This window comes from Triturus cristatus, chromosome 8 (assembly GCF_964204655.1).
Source record: "Triturus cristatus chromosome 8, aTriCri1.1, whole genome shotgun sequence".
Taxonomy (NCBI): domain Eukaryota; kingdom Metazoa; phylum Chordata; class Amphibia; order Caudata; family Salamandridae; genus Triturus; species Triturus cristatus.
Window position 1 is genome coordinate 1,520,724,023 of NC_140591.1, and position 19,221 is coordinate 1,520,743,243.

Sequence of the window (19,221 nt, forward strand, 5' to 3'; positions counted from 1 at the left end):
AGCAGTGTGTGGCGTGCAGCAGTGTGCGGCGTGCAGCAGTGTGTGGCGTGCAGCAGTGTGCGGCGTGCAGCATTGTTTCGTGTAGCATTGTGCGTCGTGCAGCAGTGTGTGGCGTGCAGCAGTGTGTGGCGTGCAGCAGTGTGTGGCATGCAGCGGCATGCAGCAGTGTGTGGCGTGCAGCAGTGTGCGGCGTGCAGCAGTGTGCGGCGTGCAGCAGTGTGTGGCGTGCAGCAGTGTGTGGCGTGCAGCAGTGTGCGGCGTGCAGCAGTGTTTCGTGTAGCTGTGTGAGGCATGCAGCACTGTGTGGCGTGCAGCAGTGTGCTGTGTGCAGCAGTGTCGTGCAGCAGTGAATAATGCAGCAGCGTATGGCGTGCAGCAGTGTGAGGCATGCAGCAGTGTGTGGCGTGCAGCAGTGTTTCGTGTAGCAGTGTGCGGCGTGCCGCAGTGTGTGGCGTGCAGCAGTGTGTGGCGTGCAGCAGTGTGTGGCGTGCAGCAGTGTGTGGCGTGCAGCGGCATGCAGCACTGTGTAGCGTGCAGCAGTGTGTGGCGTGCAGCAGTGTGCGAAGTGTAGCAGTGTGCGGCGTGCAGCAGTGTCGTGCAGCATGCAGCAGTGAGTTATGCAGCAGTGTGCAGCAGTGTGTGGCGTGCAGCAGTGTGCGGCGTGCAGCAGTGTGTGGCGTGCAGCATTGTTTCGTGCAGCAGTGTGCGGCGTGCAGCAGTGTGCGGCGTGCAGCAGTGTGCGGCGTGCAGCGGCATGCAGCAGTGTGCGGCGTGCAGCAGTGTGAGGCGTGCAGCAGTGTGAGGGGTGCAGCAGTGTGAGGGGTGCAGCAGTGTGAGGGGTGCAGCAGTGTGTGGCGTGCAGCAGTGTGTGGCGTGCAGCAGTGTGTGGCGTGCAGCAGTGTGTGGCGTGCAGCAGTGTGAGGCATGCAGCACTGTGTGGCGTGCAGCGGTGTGCGGCGTGCAGCAGTGTGCGGCGTGCAGCAGTGTGCGGCACGCAGCTGTGTCGTGCAGCATGCAGCAGTGAGTAATGCAGCATTGTGCAGCAGTGTGTGGCGTGCAGAAGTGTGCGGCGTACAGCAGTGTGTGCCGTGCAGCAGTGTGTGCCGTGCAGCAGTGTTTCGTGTAACGTGCGGTGTGCAGCAGTGTGTGGCATGCAGCAGTGTGTGGCGTGCAGCAGTGTGCGGCGTGCAGCAGTGTGCGGCGTGCAGCAGTGTGCGGCAGTGTGCGGCGTGCAGCAGTGTGTGGCGTGCAGCAGTGTGTGGCGTGCAGCGGCATGCAGCAGTGTGTGGCGTGCAGCGGCATGCAGCAGTGTGTGGCGTGCAGCAGTGTGTGGCGTGCAGCAGTGTGTGGCGCGCAGCAGTGTGTGCAGCAATGTGAGGCGTACAGCAGTGTGTGGCGTGCAGCAGTGTTTCGTGTAGCAGTGTGCGGCGTGTAGCAGTGTGCAGCAGTGTGCGGCGTGCAACAGTGTGCGGCGTGCAGCAGTGTGAGGCATGCAGCAGTGTGTGGCGTGCAGCAGTGTGAGGCGTGCAGCAGTGTGAGGCGTGCAGCAGTGTGTGGCGTGCAGCAGTGTGAGGCGTGCAGCAGTGTGAGGCGTGCAGCAGTGTGAGGCGTGCAGCAGTGTTTCGTGTAGCAGTGTGAGGCGTGCAGCAGTGTGTAATGCAGCAGTGTGTAATGCAGCAGTGTGTAATGCAGCAGTGTGTAATGCAGCAGTGTGTGGCGTGTGGTAGTGTGCGGCATGCAGCAGTGTGTGGCGTGGTTTGTAAACAACAAGAAAAGCGGACATCAAAGGAAGGGTGGGAGGGAACGAGCATATGGGGTGTGAGTTATAACGAAAGTTAATTGTTGTAAGAGGGGATGCAGGAAGTGAGGCCGAGCACGCGCTGGCGAAAGCAGTCTGCTGCTTTCAAGTCCGATGCCAGCTTCACGCTTGAATGCCTCACATGCACTGGCCATAAACCGCATTCCTAAGGTCTTGTGCCCCTTACTAAATCTCTCTGAATGCGTGAGGCGGCGAACGCGCAGGAAGTAGCTGGTGGCAAATGGAATGCGCGTGGTTGTGCGCGTAACCGCCACCCGATCTGCCTGGGAAGCATTTTCTGAAGCCCCTACATAAATCTCGTTGAGCGATCGCTTACGCGATAGCCAGGCGAGACCTAAAAATCACAATCCTCCACATCTTGTTCATTGTCCTTAATGTTGTCCACTAAGCATGAACAACAATCAGCTACATTACTTGCACCTGGAACATATTTCACATTAAAGTCGAATTTTTCAAAGCAGCAACCCATTTCCTTATACTAGCAGAGATATTGGCCAAACTGTTTTTTCCCAAAATGTCTTCAAGGGGCCTGTGATCCTTAGGTTGAGACATAAGACATGTTCTAATTGATACAGTGAAATCACTTCTTTCGTGCTTGTCTTCATGCCTGTATTGGAGTCTGCGCGTCGCTCAGTAAAGCAATGTGTCACGTACTGTTGCGCACAGCCTCGCCAGGCGCCTTTTACTAACGCACGAGACCAGGAGCGAGACGGTAGGATACTATTCTTTAAAAGTACCAGTACCCGTGATGTTTGCCCGCAAAGTTCATTGACTTTAAAGTGTCTTTTAAATTAGTGCAGTATTCACTGTATGGTCTGTTAAGCGCTTATGACAACGTTTAATGGGTGGATCTCACCGTTTTAAATCTAAAGCAGGGTCGTTGACGAGAAGCGAAGCTGGGCTGTCATTTCCTAGAAATCTTGTGAAGAGTTGGGATGATGAAGTGGGCTTCCATTCCGCTCTTCGCCAATGTAAAGGTACATGGGAAGCAGTATGTTGAATACGTCGTTTTGTTAGGTTACATCTTTTCACCCCAGCCTCATCTCTCCAGCCTCCGTCTCTACAACTGTCCGCCACCACTTGTTCCACGCAGGGAGCGCTCATGGAGAATGTTGGAATAACATTCACTACTCCGAAGGCTACCACACACTCCCAACCAGCCATTTAAATAATTTAGGGAAAGTAGAAGTCAGCACTACAAAGCTCTCTATTCACTGAGTCATTACTCACCAATCTCTATGATAATATATGCATAGTCGGGACCAATTGGCAAAAAAGTGGACAAGAAAATATAAGTGTAATATCAATTCCACTAACAAGTTGTATGACATCAGCGGGTGGAAATAAAAATAAAATTTTGGAATTTGAAATGCAAATGGTGCACTTCATCATCACAATCGGATAACATCATCTGCTAGAGCCAGATAAAGGGATATCACAAGGCAATTAAAGATGTGAAAAATGTGTACTTTTACCAAGCGCAGAAACAATGCCCTCAACCAACCGAAAAAGTGTTTAACATCTTTCAATAAATGCCTAATCCTTAAGCGCTGTAAAACTCACCTCCCACCTCCAAGTACCACTGGAAAAATTTGCTGGACATTTTTTTCGAGGGTAAGAGCTCGAGCATCTAGAGAACCATTCACAATAACAAACTGCACAGTCTCCTTATGAAATACCCACAGCCCCCTTTGTGCCTCTACGTCTCTTTGCATCCTTGTCAGAAGAGAGAAAGCTTGGGCAAGAAAGTCAAAACCCTTAATCTTCCAGTAAGACCATAGCCCTAGGTATTCACAAAGAACATTCTGCAGGGGATGCCACTTCATGAGCATTGTCAATAAAGGTCTTTAAAAGGCAAAGTTTATATTTCTTTGGAATAATCACCACCCATCGCCTGAAGAACCCAAGGGAAGACCCTCATGCATTAGAAAGAGCCCAACGGCGGACTTTCAAGCCTGCACCTCACGCTTAGTTCTGTAGATTCTGAGGTCCCGTGCACAAGTCCTCCGGCACCTGCCGTTGTTCAGTACCCTGTTAACCAGATCCCTGATCAGCACAGTAAATGGAGGTGCACCAGGTAAAGAAGTCCATTCAGGCGTATTATAACAAATTCTTTATTTTTCCATCATCTTTTCTTGATTTACCAAGAAAAGATAATGGAAAAATAAAGAATTTGTTATCATACGCCTGAATGGACTTTAATACCTGGTGCACCTCCATTTGTTTTGCTGAAGACCCTCAAGCTTTATACAATTAACATCCAATCTCAAACATTGCATACCCAAGCACAATTTTGGAAAGATAAGTTAACAGATATTTAGGAAAAACCTCCATTACATCAGTGACTAAGGCCAGTATGTAGACTTGATCCCTCCTTGGCCTATTAGCTGCCTACAATATGGTCAAACATTATTCCACTAAAAAAGACTCCAGGAATGGTTGGGAGTGCCAGGGACAGCTTGAGAGGATTTAATAATTTCTCCACAATTGGAACCAACAATTATGAACAGGACCACTGCCATGCTCACAAAGTGCTATGTGGACTTCCACAAGGGCATTCCCTTTTCTTGCTTACTCTTCAATTAGCTGCCCCCAGTACAAGTCCTATGCTACTATCAGGTAAAATTCCAAATGTATGCAAATGATACCTAGATACTTATTTGTCTCAGGAACTAGAAGGAAAATTATACTAGCACTGTACAGTACTATTGCCGATGGAAGGGAATTTGTTCTCTGAACGGCTCAAAGACTGAAGTCTAAATAGTAGTAGGGATCAACACAGTCACTTCTGTCAACTAGCCTTATAACCTGGATATCTCTTCTCCTAAAAACCACACCTTTCAACCAGGGTTTCAACAAAGTCCAAAATCCTTATCAGAGCCACCTAGAAAACATCATATTTGTGATCTACCACACACATCAGGCTGACTCAACCTTTTGTGGACCAAGTACCACTCATCGTAATATCTTTTTATGTACTAATGATCTGAAGAGCCCAAGGTGATGTGAAGCACTTAGTGGAACTTCTAAATAGAAAACTTGTAAGATGGAAATGTCCTCTCCTACTTGTACAAAATAGTGGAGTTTGAATGGATCCTTCAAGTCCCCCTGCCACTAAAATACACATGTATTGTCCCCCTTGTCACTGAACGTTTGGTGGTGCACACCATCTGATTCTAGTCACTTGTTTCCTGAACTGTTTCCCACATCCTTAAAATGAGACCTCCAGAATTAGACACAATGTCACAGATGTGGCATTACTTGGACCAATGCAAGGTTGAGAGGGCACACTCTGTAAAAAGCAAATTAACAGAGCATGAAGAGATGCAAGAAAAAAATATCACTGGCAAGGTCACGCGCTTTGGCCTTTGTATATTGTGTGCAGATCAAAACATCCATGAACAAGTTGAGAGATTACACATATGCATATTCAATAGATCTAAAGACGCCTCTACTCAAACGTTCAGCAGACACCTATCAGGCCTGCATGCCGCAGACCAAAAGACACACAACTATGAGATATACAGCAACTACAGCACACAAACCAACATACGTATAGGTAACCATGCGCACAGACGTTTTCTCACTCACACAACACATATATAGTCAGTTAGACAGACAGCTGAATGAACTATCTGCAGGATGGAGGCTTGACTGGCATGCCAGCGAGGAATGTGCGTGTTTTGTACATTGCGAGTGTTTTTGGGTAGGGTGAAAGCAGGTTATTTGTCAGTGTTAGATGTTTTTGTTGGCATGTGGTAAATCATGGCACAAAGAGCTGTTGCAAATCAGATGATAGCGGACTGTGTGGCATACCTCTGTTGTAATGAGTGCATAAGAATAGTTCTGGTTATAGTTTCCTGTTGGAGGTTTGTGTGTGCTGTAGTTAATACTCTTGAGCCATGTGATAGACTGCTACATGGCACATGTGTGCTATGTTAGTCATATTAAATTCTTTCACCCTTATGCATCAAGCCAAAATCCAGTCGGTAAAATACCGATTCGGTAATAGCTCCCGGTATTGCGTTAAAAATACCCAATCCCAATGCATCAACCCAAAACCCGAGCAAATAACGAATCGCTAAATAAATAACCTCGAACATACCGAATCGCTAATACCCAAAATGCTAATTTACCGAATCGCTAAATACCGAATTCGCAATTACCGAAATCACTATTAGCTCCCGGAAATTGCCAATAGCAAATAACGAATCGCACCCCAATGCAACAAAACTCGCTAATACCGAAAATCCCAAAAATCGCTATTTTGCCAGAGCTAAATAAGGGGAATCAAAACCTGGAGGTAAAGTCACAAAAAAAAAAAACAAAAAAAAAAAAAAAATTCCTACATGTGCAAATGATTGAGGCAATCACTAAACCCTTAAATCTGGCCCAGGAGACCCTGTTGGCTCCCCCAAAATGGCTGCCCTCTACGTGCTTGCAAGGAGGATGCGGATCAATGCAGCAGGACAGCGCAGGAGAAGGGTACAGGAGAGAGTGTTCAGACTGCGCATAACCCTGCTCGGCCAGAGTGAGGACGAGGTGTACCAGAAATATCGCCTCAATCGCGCTATGATCATGCGCCTGATTGCAGACCTGGAACCATTACTGCAGCACCAGACCCACCGGACAAATGCAATCCCTGCGCACGTTCAGGTACTATGCAGCCTGCACCTACTGGCCTCAGGGAGTTTCCAGGGGGTAATTGCGGTTGCCGGAGGAGTTTCGCAAAGCGCACTGTCACGCTTCTTCCAAAAATTCCTAGATGCCATGCTGACAATGCTCCACAGACACATCAGCTTCCCCACAACCCCACAGCAGTTGGACCGCACCAAACAGGCATTCTACCAGGTGGCACAATTTCCACATGTGATTGGATCCATCGACTGCACGCATATCCCCATATGCCCTCCGTCAGCAAATGAGTACCTTTTCAGGAACCGCAAGTCATACCACTCGATCAACGTGCAGGTTGTGTGCGATGCCAACAACATCATAACGGACCTAGTGGCACAATTCCCAGGGAGCACACACGACTCATACATCTTCCGCAACAGTGGAATGCACAGGCGACTACTCAATGGCGAATTTGGAGAGGGACTCCTGTTAGGTAAGTAGAACTACGCTTCCCCACACCAACACCACACATGTATGTACATCACCAATGCTAAGTCTATGCTTCTATCTTCTAGGTGACAGTGCTTACGCCCTGCGGGAATACATACTCACCCCATACCTAAATCCAGCAACCCCGCAGGAACATCGCTACAACGCTGCACACATCAGCACGAGGAATGTGATAGAGAGGACTTTTGGGATTCTCAAGAGCCGCTTCCGTATCCTCCACAAGACTGGCGGCGCCATGTTATACCAACCAGAAACATGCTGTCGGATAATTGCTGTATGTGCAATGCTGCACAACATTGCCACCAGAAGGGGGATACCCATGGAGGTGGACAGGGATGACGACCCCCAGGCTGACCAACCACCCGCCCAACGACGACCGGCACACATCCCAAACACAGCAGAGGGCCATAGGAGGCGGACAGACATAACGCAAAATCATTTTTGACCCTGGGTAAAATGAGACATTACAAGTTGGTGTTGGGTGCAACTGTTTAATGCACAGCAGCACTGAGGATTGTGCAACAGAACTAGCATTGTGAATCATGCTCCGATTGCATAAATGTAAATAAAAGGTTCCTTAAAGTCAGGCCTGTGCAAACAGGATAATTGGATGGCCATGGTTGCTCCACCATGGACCTGCAGCATGTCCAATTTTCTAGTGCCGCTTGCCACGTACACCAAGCCTCCGCTCAGGTGCATCCATACCCTCACCACGGCCTGTCCCCGTGGAGGCACGCGAACTTCGGCGCCTGGTGGTGGCCTCTGCCAGTGACACGCTGCTGACACTGGAGGCAGCCTCACTGGTGTCATCCCCTCCCAATGCTGCAGCACTGCATGTGCTGCTCTGAAGTTGTTCCACAGCAGTGGTTGATGTGTCTCAGTGACTTGGCAACATCACCGCAGAAGTGCCCAAGGTCCACCTGCAGGGAGACTGTGCGGCGTGCCAACACAGCGGTGCAGTTGCTGTGCCGTTGTATGGCCTTGGTAGCGGCGGCAGAACGCAACATTAGCTGCCGGTTACTCCTCCTCAGGGACTCATGGCCCTCCCTGATGGCACGGGTGAGCTCACGTACCTCCTCCCTGAGCTGAGCATTGCCATCAGTAACCGCAGTGGTCTGGTCCCTGACCGCCGTGCCCATGTCCCTGACCGCGGAGCCCATGTCGGTGACTGCTGCAGTCATGGCGCGCATCTCCCTCGCTAGGCGCACGATGTTGCAGCTGATGCTAGCCACATGTCTTCCCTGCAGGTTCTGTGTGCGCAGCATCCTCTCCTCAATTGCAGAGGTTGTTGGGACATCCTGGTCAGCTGAGGAGACGGAACTGCGACGGGCCCTGTGACGCCGTGCGTGTCTTGAGCCTCCATGTGGTGCAGCAGGTGGTGTGGATGTGCGCTGCGTGGGTGCCAATTGCGGGGGGGGGGGTTGCCATCTCCTGCAAGGGCGCAACTTGGTGCCTGTGCCTCTGCGGTATTGTGGCTGCACTGGCTGCAGGCTGGCTTGCTGGTGCCGTTGCTTGTGGCGCAGGTGGTGGTGCCTTGGCTTGTGGCGCAGGTGCCTTGGCTTGTGGCACTGGTGCTGGTGCCGATGATTGTGGCGCTGGTGGAGGTGGTGCTGGTGGGGTGGCAGGTGTTGGCGGTGCGTGCGCATCCTGCACAGTCTCCTGGTCTGACTCCACGGGTGTCTCAGATATGATCAGCTGGTCGCTGTCGTCAGAGTCCCCAGGTGATGCATCTGTGTGTGAAACAGTGCATGATTAGTGGGATGCTTACACCTACATAGTGTTGTACCCATCAATGTCCCTCTGTGGTCCAACAAATGAACAGTCTACAGCCATGTACAAAATATGTGTTGTGTGAGGATTTACGCCTGTGCCTGCACTCTGGGCTGACTAGACTACAACTCCCAAGATGCAGTAGTGTCATGTGTGGAACTGTCTGTGCCAGAGCTGCAGACACAGTGAGATTGGGCTGGGGGCATGGGTATGGATTTACGCTATGCTGGGTGTGGCACAGGCATGCATCTTACCTTGGGCACTTGTGGCTGCGCCGGACGTGTCCATCTGGATCACCCCCACGACGGCTTCCCGCTCTATCGTCCCTTCCACAAGGTCCTCCAGGGCTGTGTTGGATGGTGCAGTGCTTGTTCCGCCTCCAGTCCCTCTTGCCTCCCGGAGCCTCTCAGCAATCCTCTCTTTTGCGCGCTTCCGGAGGTCATACCACCGTTTTTTGAGATCGTCGATGCTGCGGCTAGTGACGCCAACCGCATTGATCCTCTCACGGATGCGCTGCCAGATGCGCCGCTTCTCGGTCTCAGGCACCTTGAGGGACAGCTTGCCAAAGAGGCGGTCGTGTTTGCTGGACACTCCCTCGATGAGGTACTCCAGCTCCCTGTCTGAAAACTTCTTCTTGCGCTTGCGTGCAGATTCAGCGCTGGATGGCACTTCCTGCGACATGATGGATGTGTGCTGTGACTGGCAGAATCTGTGTGGCCTCACTCTGCACAGCCTGTCCTTCTTTCCAGCTCCTGTCTGCTCCTCTGTCGAGGCTATGTGGGTGGGGCAGCAGTATTTCCTGGTTGGTGATGTCATCAGCCTGTTCCCGGAGCGACGCGGCAATTTGCGATTTCGCTATTACCGATTCGGTAATTGCTAATTCGGTATTACCGAACTCGCTATTAGCCAAATCGGTATTACCGAACTCGCTATTTGCTAGTGGGGCCGTTTGCGTGCCCCGCTATTAAGGAATCGGTAAATTTAGCGATTTTTAAGGAATCGCTAAATTTTACCGAATCTGTTGATGCATGCCAATTACCGATTCCTTAATGGCGATTCCTTATTTTTCGCTATTAAGGAATCGGTATTAGTTTGGTTGATGCATATGCCCCTTAGTTTCTTATGCTCTGTTGAAACTTTATGTTCGTTGTTTTATGTGTTTTCTGCCATTGTGAACTACCTGAAAAATCAACCACATGCTGACCTTTGGCTGTATATAATATTTTCAGTCTGGTGTGGTCTGCTGGTTTTTGGAAGTGTCCTTTCACTGTATTACAGGCAGTATAAAATACTAGATTGGGCAACACTCACAAAACAGCATGCATGCGGAAAAATAATAAGCTAGCCAAGATTGCACTTTAAGTACCACTTTCCCATGGTCAGCTTTAGTTTGATAACATGCAGATATGGCTAACTACATGGAACTCACTCATCTATGATACACATTTGTGGAACATTTAAACACGTAATCAGTGGTGTAGTCAAAGTTTATCCAGTTTTTTTCCCTAGTTTATCCGTACTTGTCCGTCACGTCAAAGAAACAAAGTTCCAATTTTTCATGCTTTTTTAATTGCACTAGGATTGCCCATCCGGGCTTATTCACAGGCACGTAAAGAAACTTCATTCCTCCAGTACATTAATTCACCAAATGCATTTCGGTCATTCTTCGACCTTCTTCAGGGGTATCTACAATTAATTAAAAAATATACGTCAACCCCACATGGTTTACATACAACAGTGGTTAAGCATGAACACATGTTTTATCTGCACCCCAAAATTAATGATCTACCCGTCTTTAACAAATGAACAATTCCCATCAATTATTGTGTGCCCCGCCGATTCACCCACCCACAAGCAGTCCCTGTTATTTACAACCACAGTAACCCTCCCCGTGCTTAAAATAAAATGCCTCTCTAATGCCGCTCCAGGTCTAACTCCTAATACCGTAAGCGTTTAACCCCTCAGTTGTACCACCTATCTAACTCATTCCCCCACTTTGTACCTGCAATAACTGTGCAGTTATCTCGATCGGTATAACCACCAAGTTCAACCGCCATGTAGAAACCACTCAATCTACCTACATACCTATTTTTAAACCAAGCATTTCTTTCCCACCTGTGTTCCCTCCTCTCACGTGATTCCCCGAGTTTTAAGCACGGGGAGGGTTACTGTGGTTGTAAATAACAGGGACTGCTTGTGGGTGGGTGAATCAGCGGGGCACACAATAATTGATGGGAATTGTTCATTTGTTTAAGACGGGTAGATCATTAATTTTGGGGTGCAATAAAACATGTGTTCGTGCTTGACCCCTGTTGTATGTAAACTATGTGGGGTTGACGTATATTTTTTAATTAATTGTAGATACCCCTGAAGAAGGTCGAAGAATGACCGAAATGCATTGGGTGAATTAATGTACTGGAGGAATGAAGTTTCTTTACGTGCCTGTGAATAAGCCCGGATGGGCAATCCTAGTGCAATTAAAAAGCATGAAAAATTGGAACTTTGTTTCTTTGACGTGACAGACAAGTACGGATAAACTATGGAAATAAACTGGATAAACTTTGACTACACCACTGATTACATGTTTAAATGTTTCACAAATGTGTATCAGGCTGTGCAACTCTTCTGCTACACGTAAACGGCGTGTCACAATTTCGTGATGAATTGTTAGAATTATGCACTTAGGAGCGGAGCGCACAAAGAGTGTATGCACGCCAAACTAGAGAAAAGAATGATGAACTAAAATCTATGGCAAAAACGGGTGTGCTTCAGACTTATTTAAATGACTCACTCATCTATCTATCCCACAATTGAGAGTATCTTCTTTATGGTGTATATACAAATTCAAGCTAGCATGTGACTGATACCTATACACTGGGCAACCTGTTCATATATCACAAGTTGTCCCATATAGAATTAGGTTTTAGGTTAATTTGTTATTAAAAAATTACATTTTAAAAAGCTCTCCCATCACCAAAGTGGCCTAATTCAAAACGAACATTAAGCAACTCTCAAGCTTGTAATGTTGCCTGGATTAAAATTTGGAAGGTATGAGAAAGAAGGTTGGCAGAAGTGGGAAAGCTACACTATGGGATATCCTAGGGCGCAGTCCAGTCAGTAGGCCTGATTGACAACATTTTTTCACACCCATAATCACTCAGGATATTTCGAGCAGCAAATGCCATTTACTGGGGGAAGGGGGACTAGAATATGAGCATTTCTGAAGTGACCACTGTGAGTTAAGGGAACACAGGTTTTCTCCTTCGGAGGAGAGCAGCGCCCATGCAAAACGCAACACACACACAGTTGGAACCTTGTAAGTATCAACAGGCTTTTTGCATTGCTTTTCCCGATAAAACATAGGTTTGTTTGTTTGTTTCTAAGGTGTGGAAGGGTATGCAACACCCTTCCATCATCAAGCCATATTTCATCGGGAGTCCACTAAAAAAACATTTTTCAGGTAGCAAAAAGTTAAAAGTTACGTATGCAATTGGACACGACTGACTGCTATAGTTGTCTCAGTGAACAATACATAGAACTAACTGTAGGGTACTAAAGGTAAGCTTGGAAGTCAACAACTTGCATAGGTTTTCATGCATACTCCTGGGGATTTTGTGAACCTTCTGCAAGTCTGTGAATACTTGCTCATTTTCCATTTATTGCTGCTGTTGGGTTTATTTTATAAGACCTTTCCACTTGCCTTAAATTTCCTTTGCAAGAATGCTATCAGGTCTCAACAAACGCATCCATACGTTTATAGTTTTTTTTCTCACGTAACTTCTGGACCACAACTGAAAATTCAACAAGGCAACTTGGTATTGATTAAATATGGTTACGTTCAATGACTCTGTATTTCTATAATTGAGCTTTTATGGCATTATCATCATGTATTATTTTCTGTACCACATTTACTAAACTTTCTGTAATACATTTATTTTTACCTTAAAAAAGAAAAAGGACTAAACAAAAACATCACTGTGTCTGCAACACAAACTTGAAGATGAAGGAAATGTCTCCAAGACAGAAATGTGTGGAGTTAAAGACTTTGAAAAAACGTGGCATGTTGTTTACAAGGCCTCTAGAACTAGCAGCTAACTATACATGGTCACATGCAGTATAGAATTCCATAACAGAGTTTGACATAAGTCTTTCCTTTGGCCATCACAGACCTGCAGCTGAGAAGGTTGTCTGGTTCCACTAATTCAGGTAACGCATTGCACTAAACTGAACAGGGACCTGGTGTTAGCCTAACATTACAAAGCGTGCAAAACAAAGCAGCCAGACTCAGTCTCAACATACGCACCTATACGTTTATAGTTTTTTTCTCACTTACCTACTGAACCACAACTGAAAATTCAACAAGGCAACCTGGTCACACAGATCAGAACCAACTGCAAAAAGCAGTGGTGAGGGTGAGATGTTAAATATTTGGGTGCTGGGTGTACAAAATGTAGAACTCAATGGACAAGACCCCAAGGGCCTCCTTACAAGTCTGGCAGTATTTATGAAGAACTTGAAAACCTACCTGTCAAGCTAACTTCCTCATTCTACCTTGAAAAACTGGAACCATCCCCCTTTGAAAAGGACAAGTAGCAGTGAGTACAGAAATGTCTCCGACAAACACTGGTCCTGAATAACTCCATGATATCCCTGACCCTTCACACACACGTATCCAACCACCGTTGTGGAGGGGATTGATCTAGCCTAGATCGGCCTCAGCAGTTCTAAGTAGCTGGTCCAGTCACGAGCCAGAACATTACAAAACAAAACAAATAAATAAATATAACATATCTTAAAAGTGTAAACCAGTTAGAACTGAAGGAAGGTGAGAAATACTCACTGGGTACCCGTTTTGAACATGCTTCCCAGTGACCAGGTAGGTTACATGCAGCTGAACTCCGGAGTTCTCCTTTCGTTTTCTTTCCACATAGTCGTACAACATCCTGAGGAGAGTAGGAACAAGAAGGATACAAAGACAGCGAAGGTGACATAAATTTCAACCTTGTCACATAAACAAAGTCATACACCTTTCTCCTCTGGGGCATTAGTCAAATCACAGAAGTGCTAACATCAAAGTGGTAACATATATGTTAAACTCACTGACAATTTTGCTTAGATTGATGAAGTGGGTGAGTCCAAGGGAAAAGGGATAAAAGTGCCTTTAACAGTTAATTCTGCTTTGAGTTGTTTAATGAATCTAGTGTGTCAATTCATGAGAGATCAAGTACATTGAAGCCCTATAATAATGTCCTTACTAAGCAAGTCTTCTTCACTGCTTTATCTAACACATTATGGTTCATTAAAGCAGAGTTGCATTTACTAAAATTACTGTCTATTTTTTAAATACAATAACATGTGAATATGGTATATGTTTAGTAATCACAGAGGGCCTAGACATTTGCAAAAATATATCAATAGATATCTAAATGTACAAAAACGCTCTCAATAATCGCAATTAAAATAACAAAAGAAAATTGGATATGTAATTTGGAGTTTCTTCCCAACTTCACTAACCAGCACATGAAATCTAGATTAAGAAATTACAAACCTAAATTAACCCATTGTAGGTGTACTTACAAATTATCAGATTATTTAATTGGATCGGAAGTGGGCAGTGGAGTTACAAGCACCCTAGCTTCATCTCGATTTAAAGGATCCAAAAATAAAATTAACAATCGGGAAAATGTAACACAAAACTGTAAAAGGCCGTTCCTCAAAATATTCACACCCATATAGGAAGATCAACAGAAATAAAGAGATTCTGCAGTCAAAAAAATACTCCTAGTTAGGATTGACAGCACTGAAAAGTGCACACATATGTGGTGCATCAGCCGGACAAATATATAGAATAAAAATAAAATATGATTTTGAGCTGTTAGTTTGGAAACAAAATGTAAAACAATGTATCAACAAAAAGGTGCTAAAAGAAAAGGAAGAGGTGGTAAAATACTCACTGTTTAGCTTGGTTTACATGCACCCCCAGAGTATAGCTGAGCCATTTGTACGTCACCTGAAATGAAGAGAAACAAATGTTGAGGAAATAGGATACAAAAAGTGAAATGTGCATTCATGCAAGACACAAAAATAAAGGTAGGTCAGGGTCACTGCCTACTGAATAACTTCTGGTTGAGAGAAGACAAGAATGGAGTATGCAAACGTCATCTCCCCAACAGTTTATTTCCACAGAGTGCCACTGGGTTCTTAGTACATCCCCATATTTCATATGCCACTATGTTCCTAATAATCCAGGTGATCCTAGCCTGTTGTCTGCTGTGTTAGCTGAAAACCAGCAACACACAGACCTGGCTTGAATTCAAGATTACTGCTATATAAAGGTGGTGCTGGACTGCCTGGGTAGCATACAGCAATGAATGTTGGACAGCTGGCTAGGAGTCAAATGGAGAAAAAAAAAGAGGTCCTGATCCAAAGCTGTGAATGTCCAGGTATGATGCCCTTTATAAAGCATGACCAACTTGGTCAGCAAGCTGCCTCTGTGATAAAGGAGAGAATCCTTAGAATCAGTCTCCTAGCTCAATCCAGCTATAAAAAGTAAATACAGTTTGGCAAAAGTAGGCACTTCATTAAAACACTGCTTGCAAGTTAACAAAACGTTGAGTCATGCAATCTGGATAACATTTCTGTTAAAGGAGCCTGACCACACAATTTGTATGCAAAAAAGGTTGGCACGGAGTAATTGATATCTTATTTATTTTGTCATAGGACACAATCAATTATCCTAACATCAGTACAAAATCCTATAAAGAATATCTTCACAAAATTAATTCAAAACACCCATATGCTATGGGACCGATCTTTGAACATGAATCATTCTGAAATCCATAAACACAAGGACATAAACATACAAAAGTACATATAAATTTGATATGAAAAAACACAAATAAGACTAAACAAAACTCTACGTTACCAATACCCAAAACGGTTTTTGATAGTACCAGTGCTCACGCCCTCAATCTGGGTGATACACTCAGAGGTAGTCTTTCTAGCACATGAGGTGTATTCCCTCTCTCCACTTTACTCAAATGTGCTTAAAACTATACATTTATACGTTTATATTTTAATATAGACTCCTCTATAAAGAAATGTCGACGCAGATGCGTTTCAGCCTTGAATTTCTTCGTGGCCTCCTCGGGACAAGGGCAAATTGAACGGGTCTAAAATAATCCATAAAGTATATGTACATTAATATACACTTCTGTCCCCTTCATTATACAAGGCGTGCTGGGTCTCTGTACTAGTCTCCACCGTACGTGCACCACAAAGCGGACCCAACGAGTGAAACAATAAGTGAGAAGATAGAGAGGAGAAATTAAATCAGAATAATCAACACCATCCGTGTGAAAAGCAAAAAGTATTCATGAAAAAACTCATCAAAGCAAGGCTACCATTCCTCTGCCAGCGTGATTACGGAAAGTGTTACGTGACTTGTGTGCCCCTCAAAACCAAGCCTAGTTGACCACACTAAAGATACCTCTCACTGTTGAGATATCATGTGTGGCTTGCGACTCAAGTAAACATCATCATGAGGGGAACACTCCCTAAACTGAGGTCCCTCTGGTTGCGCCTCTGATTGAGGTGCAATCACCTACAAAAACAGAGTAACAAACTCTTGTGCCATACAGGTAAACATGATGTAACTAGCACCGGCATACACTTATATATATTGCGTTCCAGGAAAAGAAAGGCGTCGCATACCTCTTTTAGAGAGCGGATGCCTTCTCTTATCGAGCTCTCGTGTCCCTCGTCTGTACACGGTTACCTTCTGTTAAGAGGAAACAAGCACCCCATGAGTGTTCTAAACATGCCACGGGAATGTAACTAAAAGATCGAAAAAAGGAGCGAAAGGAGGAGGGGGGGAAAAAACGGGAAAGGGGGTGTCATTCTCACTTGTTTCTGAACAGTCTCCTCTTAGAACAGCATTCTTCGGTCCTCTCCAGCAGCATATCCACATATGCTAGACTGGAACACGTGTAAGTGGCATTACTATATGGCTAACCGGCCGGCGTCTCCAGGATACGTGACAACGTGGATCGAGATAAACACAGAAGACTGACCCAGTGTAGTCAAAATCACAAGACTACTGAGACATCCCCGTGTTGGTTTGAGTCAGAACTAAAACTACAGTGAACATGGAAGACCAACTCCATTAGGTCTTTATCGACAAGGCTGCTAAACCGTCCCTACATTATCATAGAAATCACACATTTCTTTTTCTCATCTAAAAAACGCACATGGCGAGTAAGGTACTAAATACTCAGTAGAAATGTAAATGATGATCCCCAGTGTTTAACGCAGTATAAATATCCCGCAATGGGGGTCTAGTGGCTCTGGAGGCACGGTTTAACCACTACTTATGGATCCAGTATCAGGTCCATAACGGGAAGCAAAAGTGCCTGACAATTAAATCAACTCTCAGGATCCCAGGCAAGGGTTCTGTATGAAATTCTTTTTTTAAATGATAACAAAAAAGGGAAGAAGTGAATGGACTGGGCTCAACTGTAGTGGAAGAGTACTCTGCATCTGGCTCCTCAGCACGCTCTGTGTAATATGGACTTACACTCTAATGAACATGACGCATATATAAAATTACAAAATACATAAAATAATACACGCAAAATATATATACAAAGTTCCGTGGTAATATATACAATTGTCATATACTCTGGACAGGGACAGCACAACTTTCTTCCTAGTGCTCATACATGAAAGACTGTATTTTTATACGAATGTCTCAGCACCTATTTAGAGCAGAATCAGATATTAGGTCAATGCCCAAATGTCGTCTCGGTTATTAAGTCCTTTTACCGCTGTTTGGTATCTTCCAATCATACGTGCTTCTAGGCGATTCAACTTCATTTGAAGATCGTCCTTATTCTGTGCTCTCACTACTAGGAGTACCGACCAACTTAAGTCATTTTCATTGTGTCCACATTGTACATAATGTTAGACTAATGGAGCTCCCTGTGTTTTGCATCAAATTCACATTTATGTTGCAATGTTCTCATTTTGACAGCTTGGGTAGTCTGCCCGATATATGCCTTCCCAAATGGACATATCACGGAATATATAACATTTTTCGTGTTACAATTCGACAAGCTTTGTGGGAAATGTTTTTTGTTATTAATCATAATAAATTTAGAGTCATTTGTCTGTGGTAAATGCGGCACAGTTATTGCATCTAAAAAGCCCTAGCAATGCTGGAAGAACCAATAAACCCCTCACATCTTTTTTTCACTGGTTGCGAGCGTGCTGCTCTCACTAGATGTTGTCGTAGGTTTCAACCTCTGCGAAATGCAAAGAGTGGTTTAGGAATGTTGAGATGTTCAACTAACCTCCAATTACGTGAAATAATTTGTTTCACTTTATTGGCCTTGGGATTAAATGTGAGTACGCATGTCAATTGTTTGGAGACCTGTTTAATTTTTGGTGTTAATAAGCTTTCTCGCAGTGTGAATCAGGCCCTTTTGAGTGCCGCCCGGACCAATTTCCAGGTGTAGCCTCTGTCACACAATTTATGTTGCAACATCTCTGCATTTTTAAAAGAATAATTTTTGTTGGAACAATTCCGACGAATTGTCTTTGAGATTCCTGGGATGTCCTGAGGTATATTCCAACAACGTGTTTCGATCCGTGGGCTTGGTATACAAACTCACTTCTAGTTTGCCATCATTTTCTATTATCCAGACATCCAAAAAGTTAAATTGGACATTACTCCACGATTTTGTAAATCTTAAGTCTGGGGTGCTGGCATTTAACCATGTATGAAAACATTCTAACTCCTCATTGTTCCCTTTGCATACCATAAAGATGTCGTCAATAAAACGCACCCATTTTATAATGTGCGATTTAAAAGGAGTGGTCCCATGAAAAATATGTTGCATTTCGAAGTAATCCATCACAAGGGTGGCTATTTCTGGAGCGAAACAACACCTCATAGCCACGCCTTTAACTTGTAGGTACAAATCGTTTTTAAATGCAAAAAAGTTGTTCTTTACACATATTCTGGCAAGGGCTATTGAGAACTCAGTTGGTACTTGGTGGGGTCTTGGTCTCTTATCCAGGACCATGGTCATCACCACCAACGCTTCATCTAGGGGGATGTTAGTGTATAAACTTTCGATGTCGAAAGAGACCAACAACTGTTGGTCTCTTTCAAACATCGATTGTTTAATTTTGGCAATCAAGTCCATCGTATCTCTTATATATGCACTAGTCTGAGCCATGAATGGTTTCAGAAAGACATCGATATACTTAGCCAAGGGCTCCAGCAAAGAACTGCAAGCTGAAATAATCAGTCTACCCGGCGGTTGTTGGACGTTTTTGTGTACCTGGGGTAGTACGTAGATGTTTGGTATTTTTTGTATGATGAAATTCAGATACTCATTCTTTTTTACACAAAAATCCCAATTCTAGAGCCTCCGTTGTTAGATGTAAAATTTTTGCTTTGAGATGCGGTGTGGGGTTGTCTGAAATAGGTCGATAGTGTT

At 45.1% G+C, this 19,221-nt stretch overlaps 1 protein-coding gene across 1 annotated transcript in view; it reads right to left on the reverse strand.

The window, feature by feature from the left end:
- POLD3 (DNA polymerase delta 3, accessory subunit) overlaps positions 1-19,221 on the reverse strand; it is a 176,663-nt gene that overhangs the window by 128,252 nt on the left and 29,190 nt on the right. Inside the window, exons 2-3 of the mRNA XM_085623362.1 lie at positions 14,671-14,726; positions 13,557-13,659 (exon numbers count right to left, since the gene is read on the reverse strand). Coding sequence (XP_085479488.1) covers positions 13,557-13,659; positions 14,671-14,726 — 159 coding nt within the window. The remainder of the gene's footprint in view (positions 1-13,556; positions 13,660-14,670; positions 14,727-19,221) is intronic.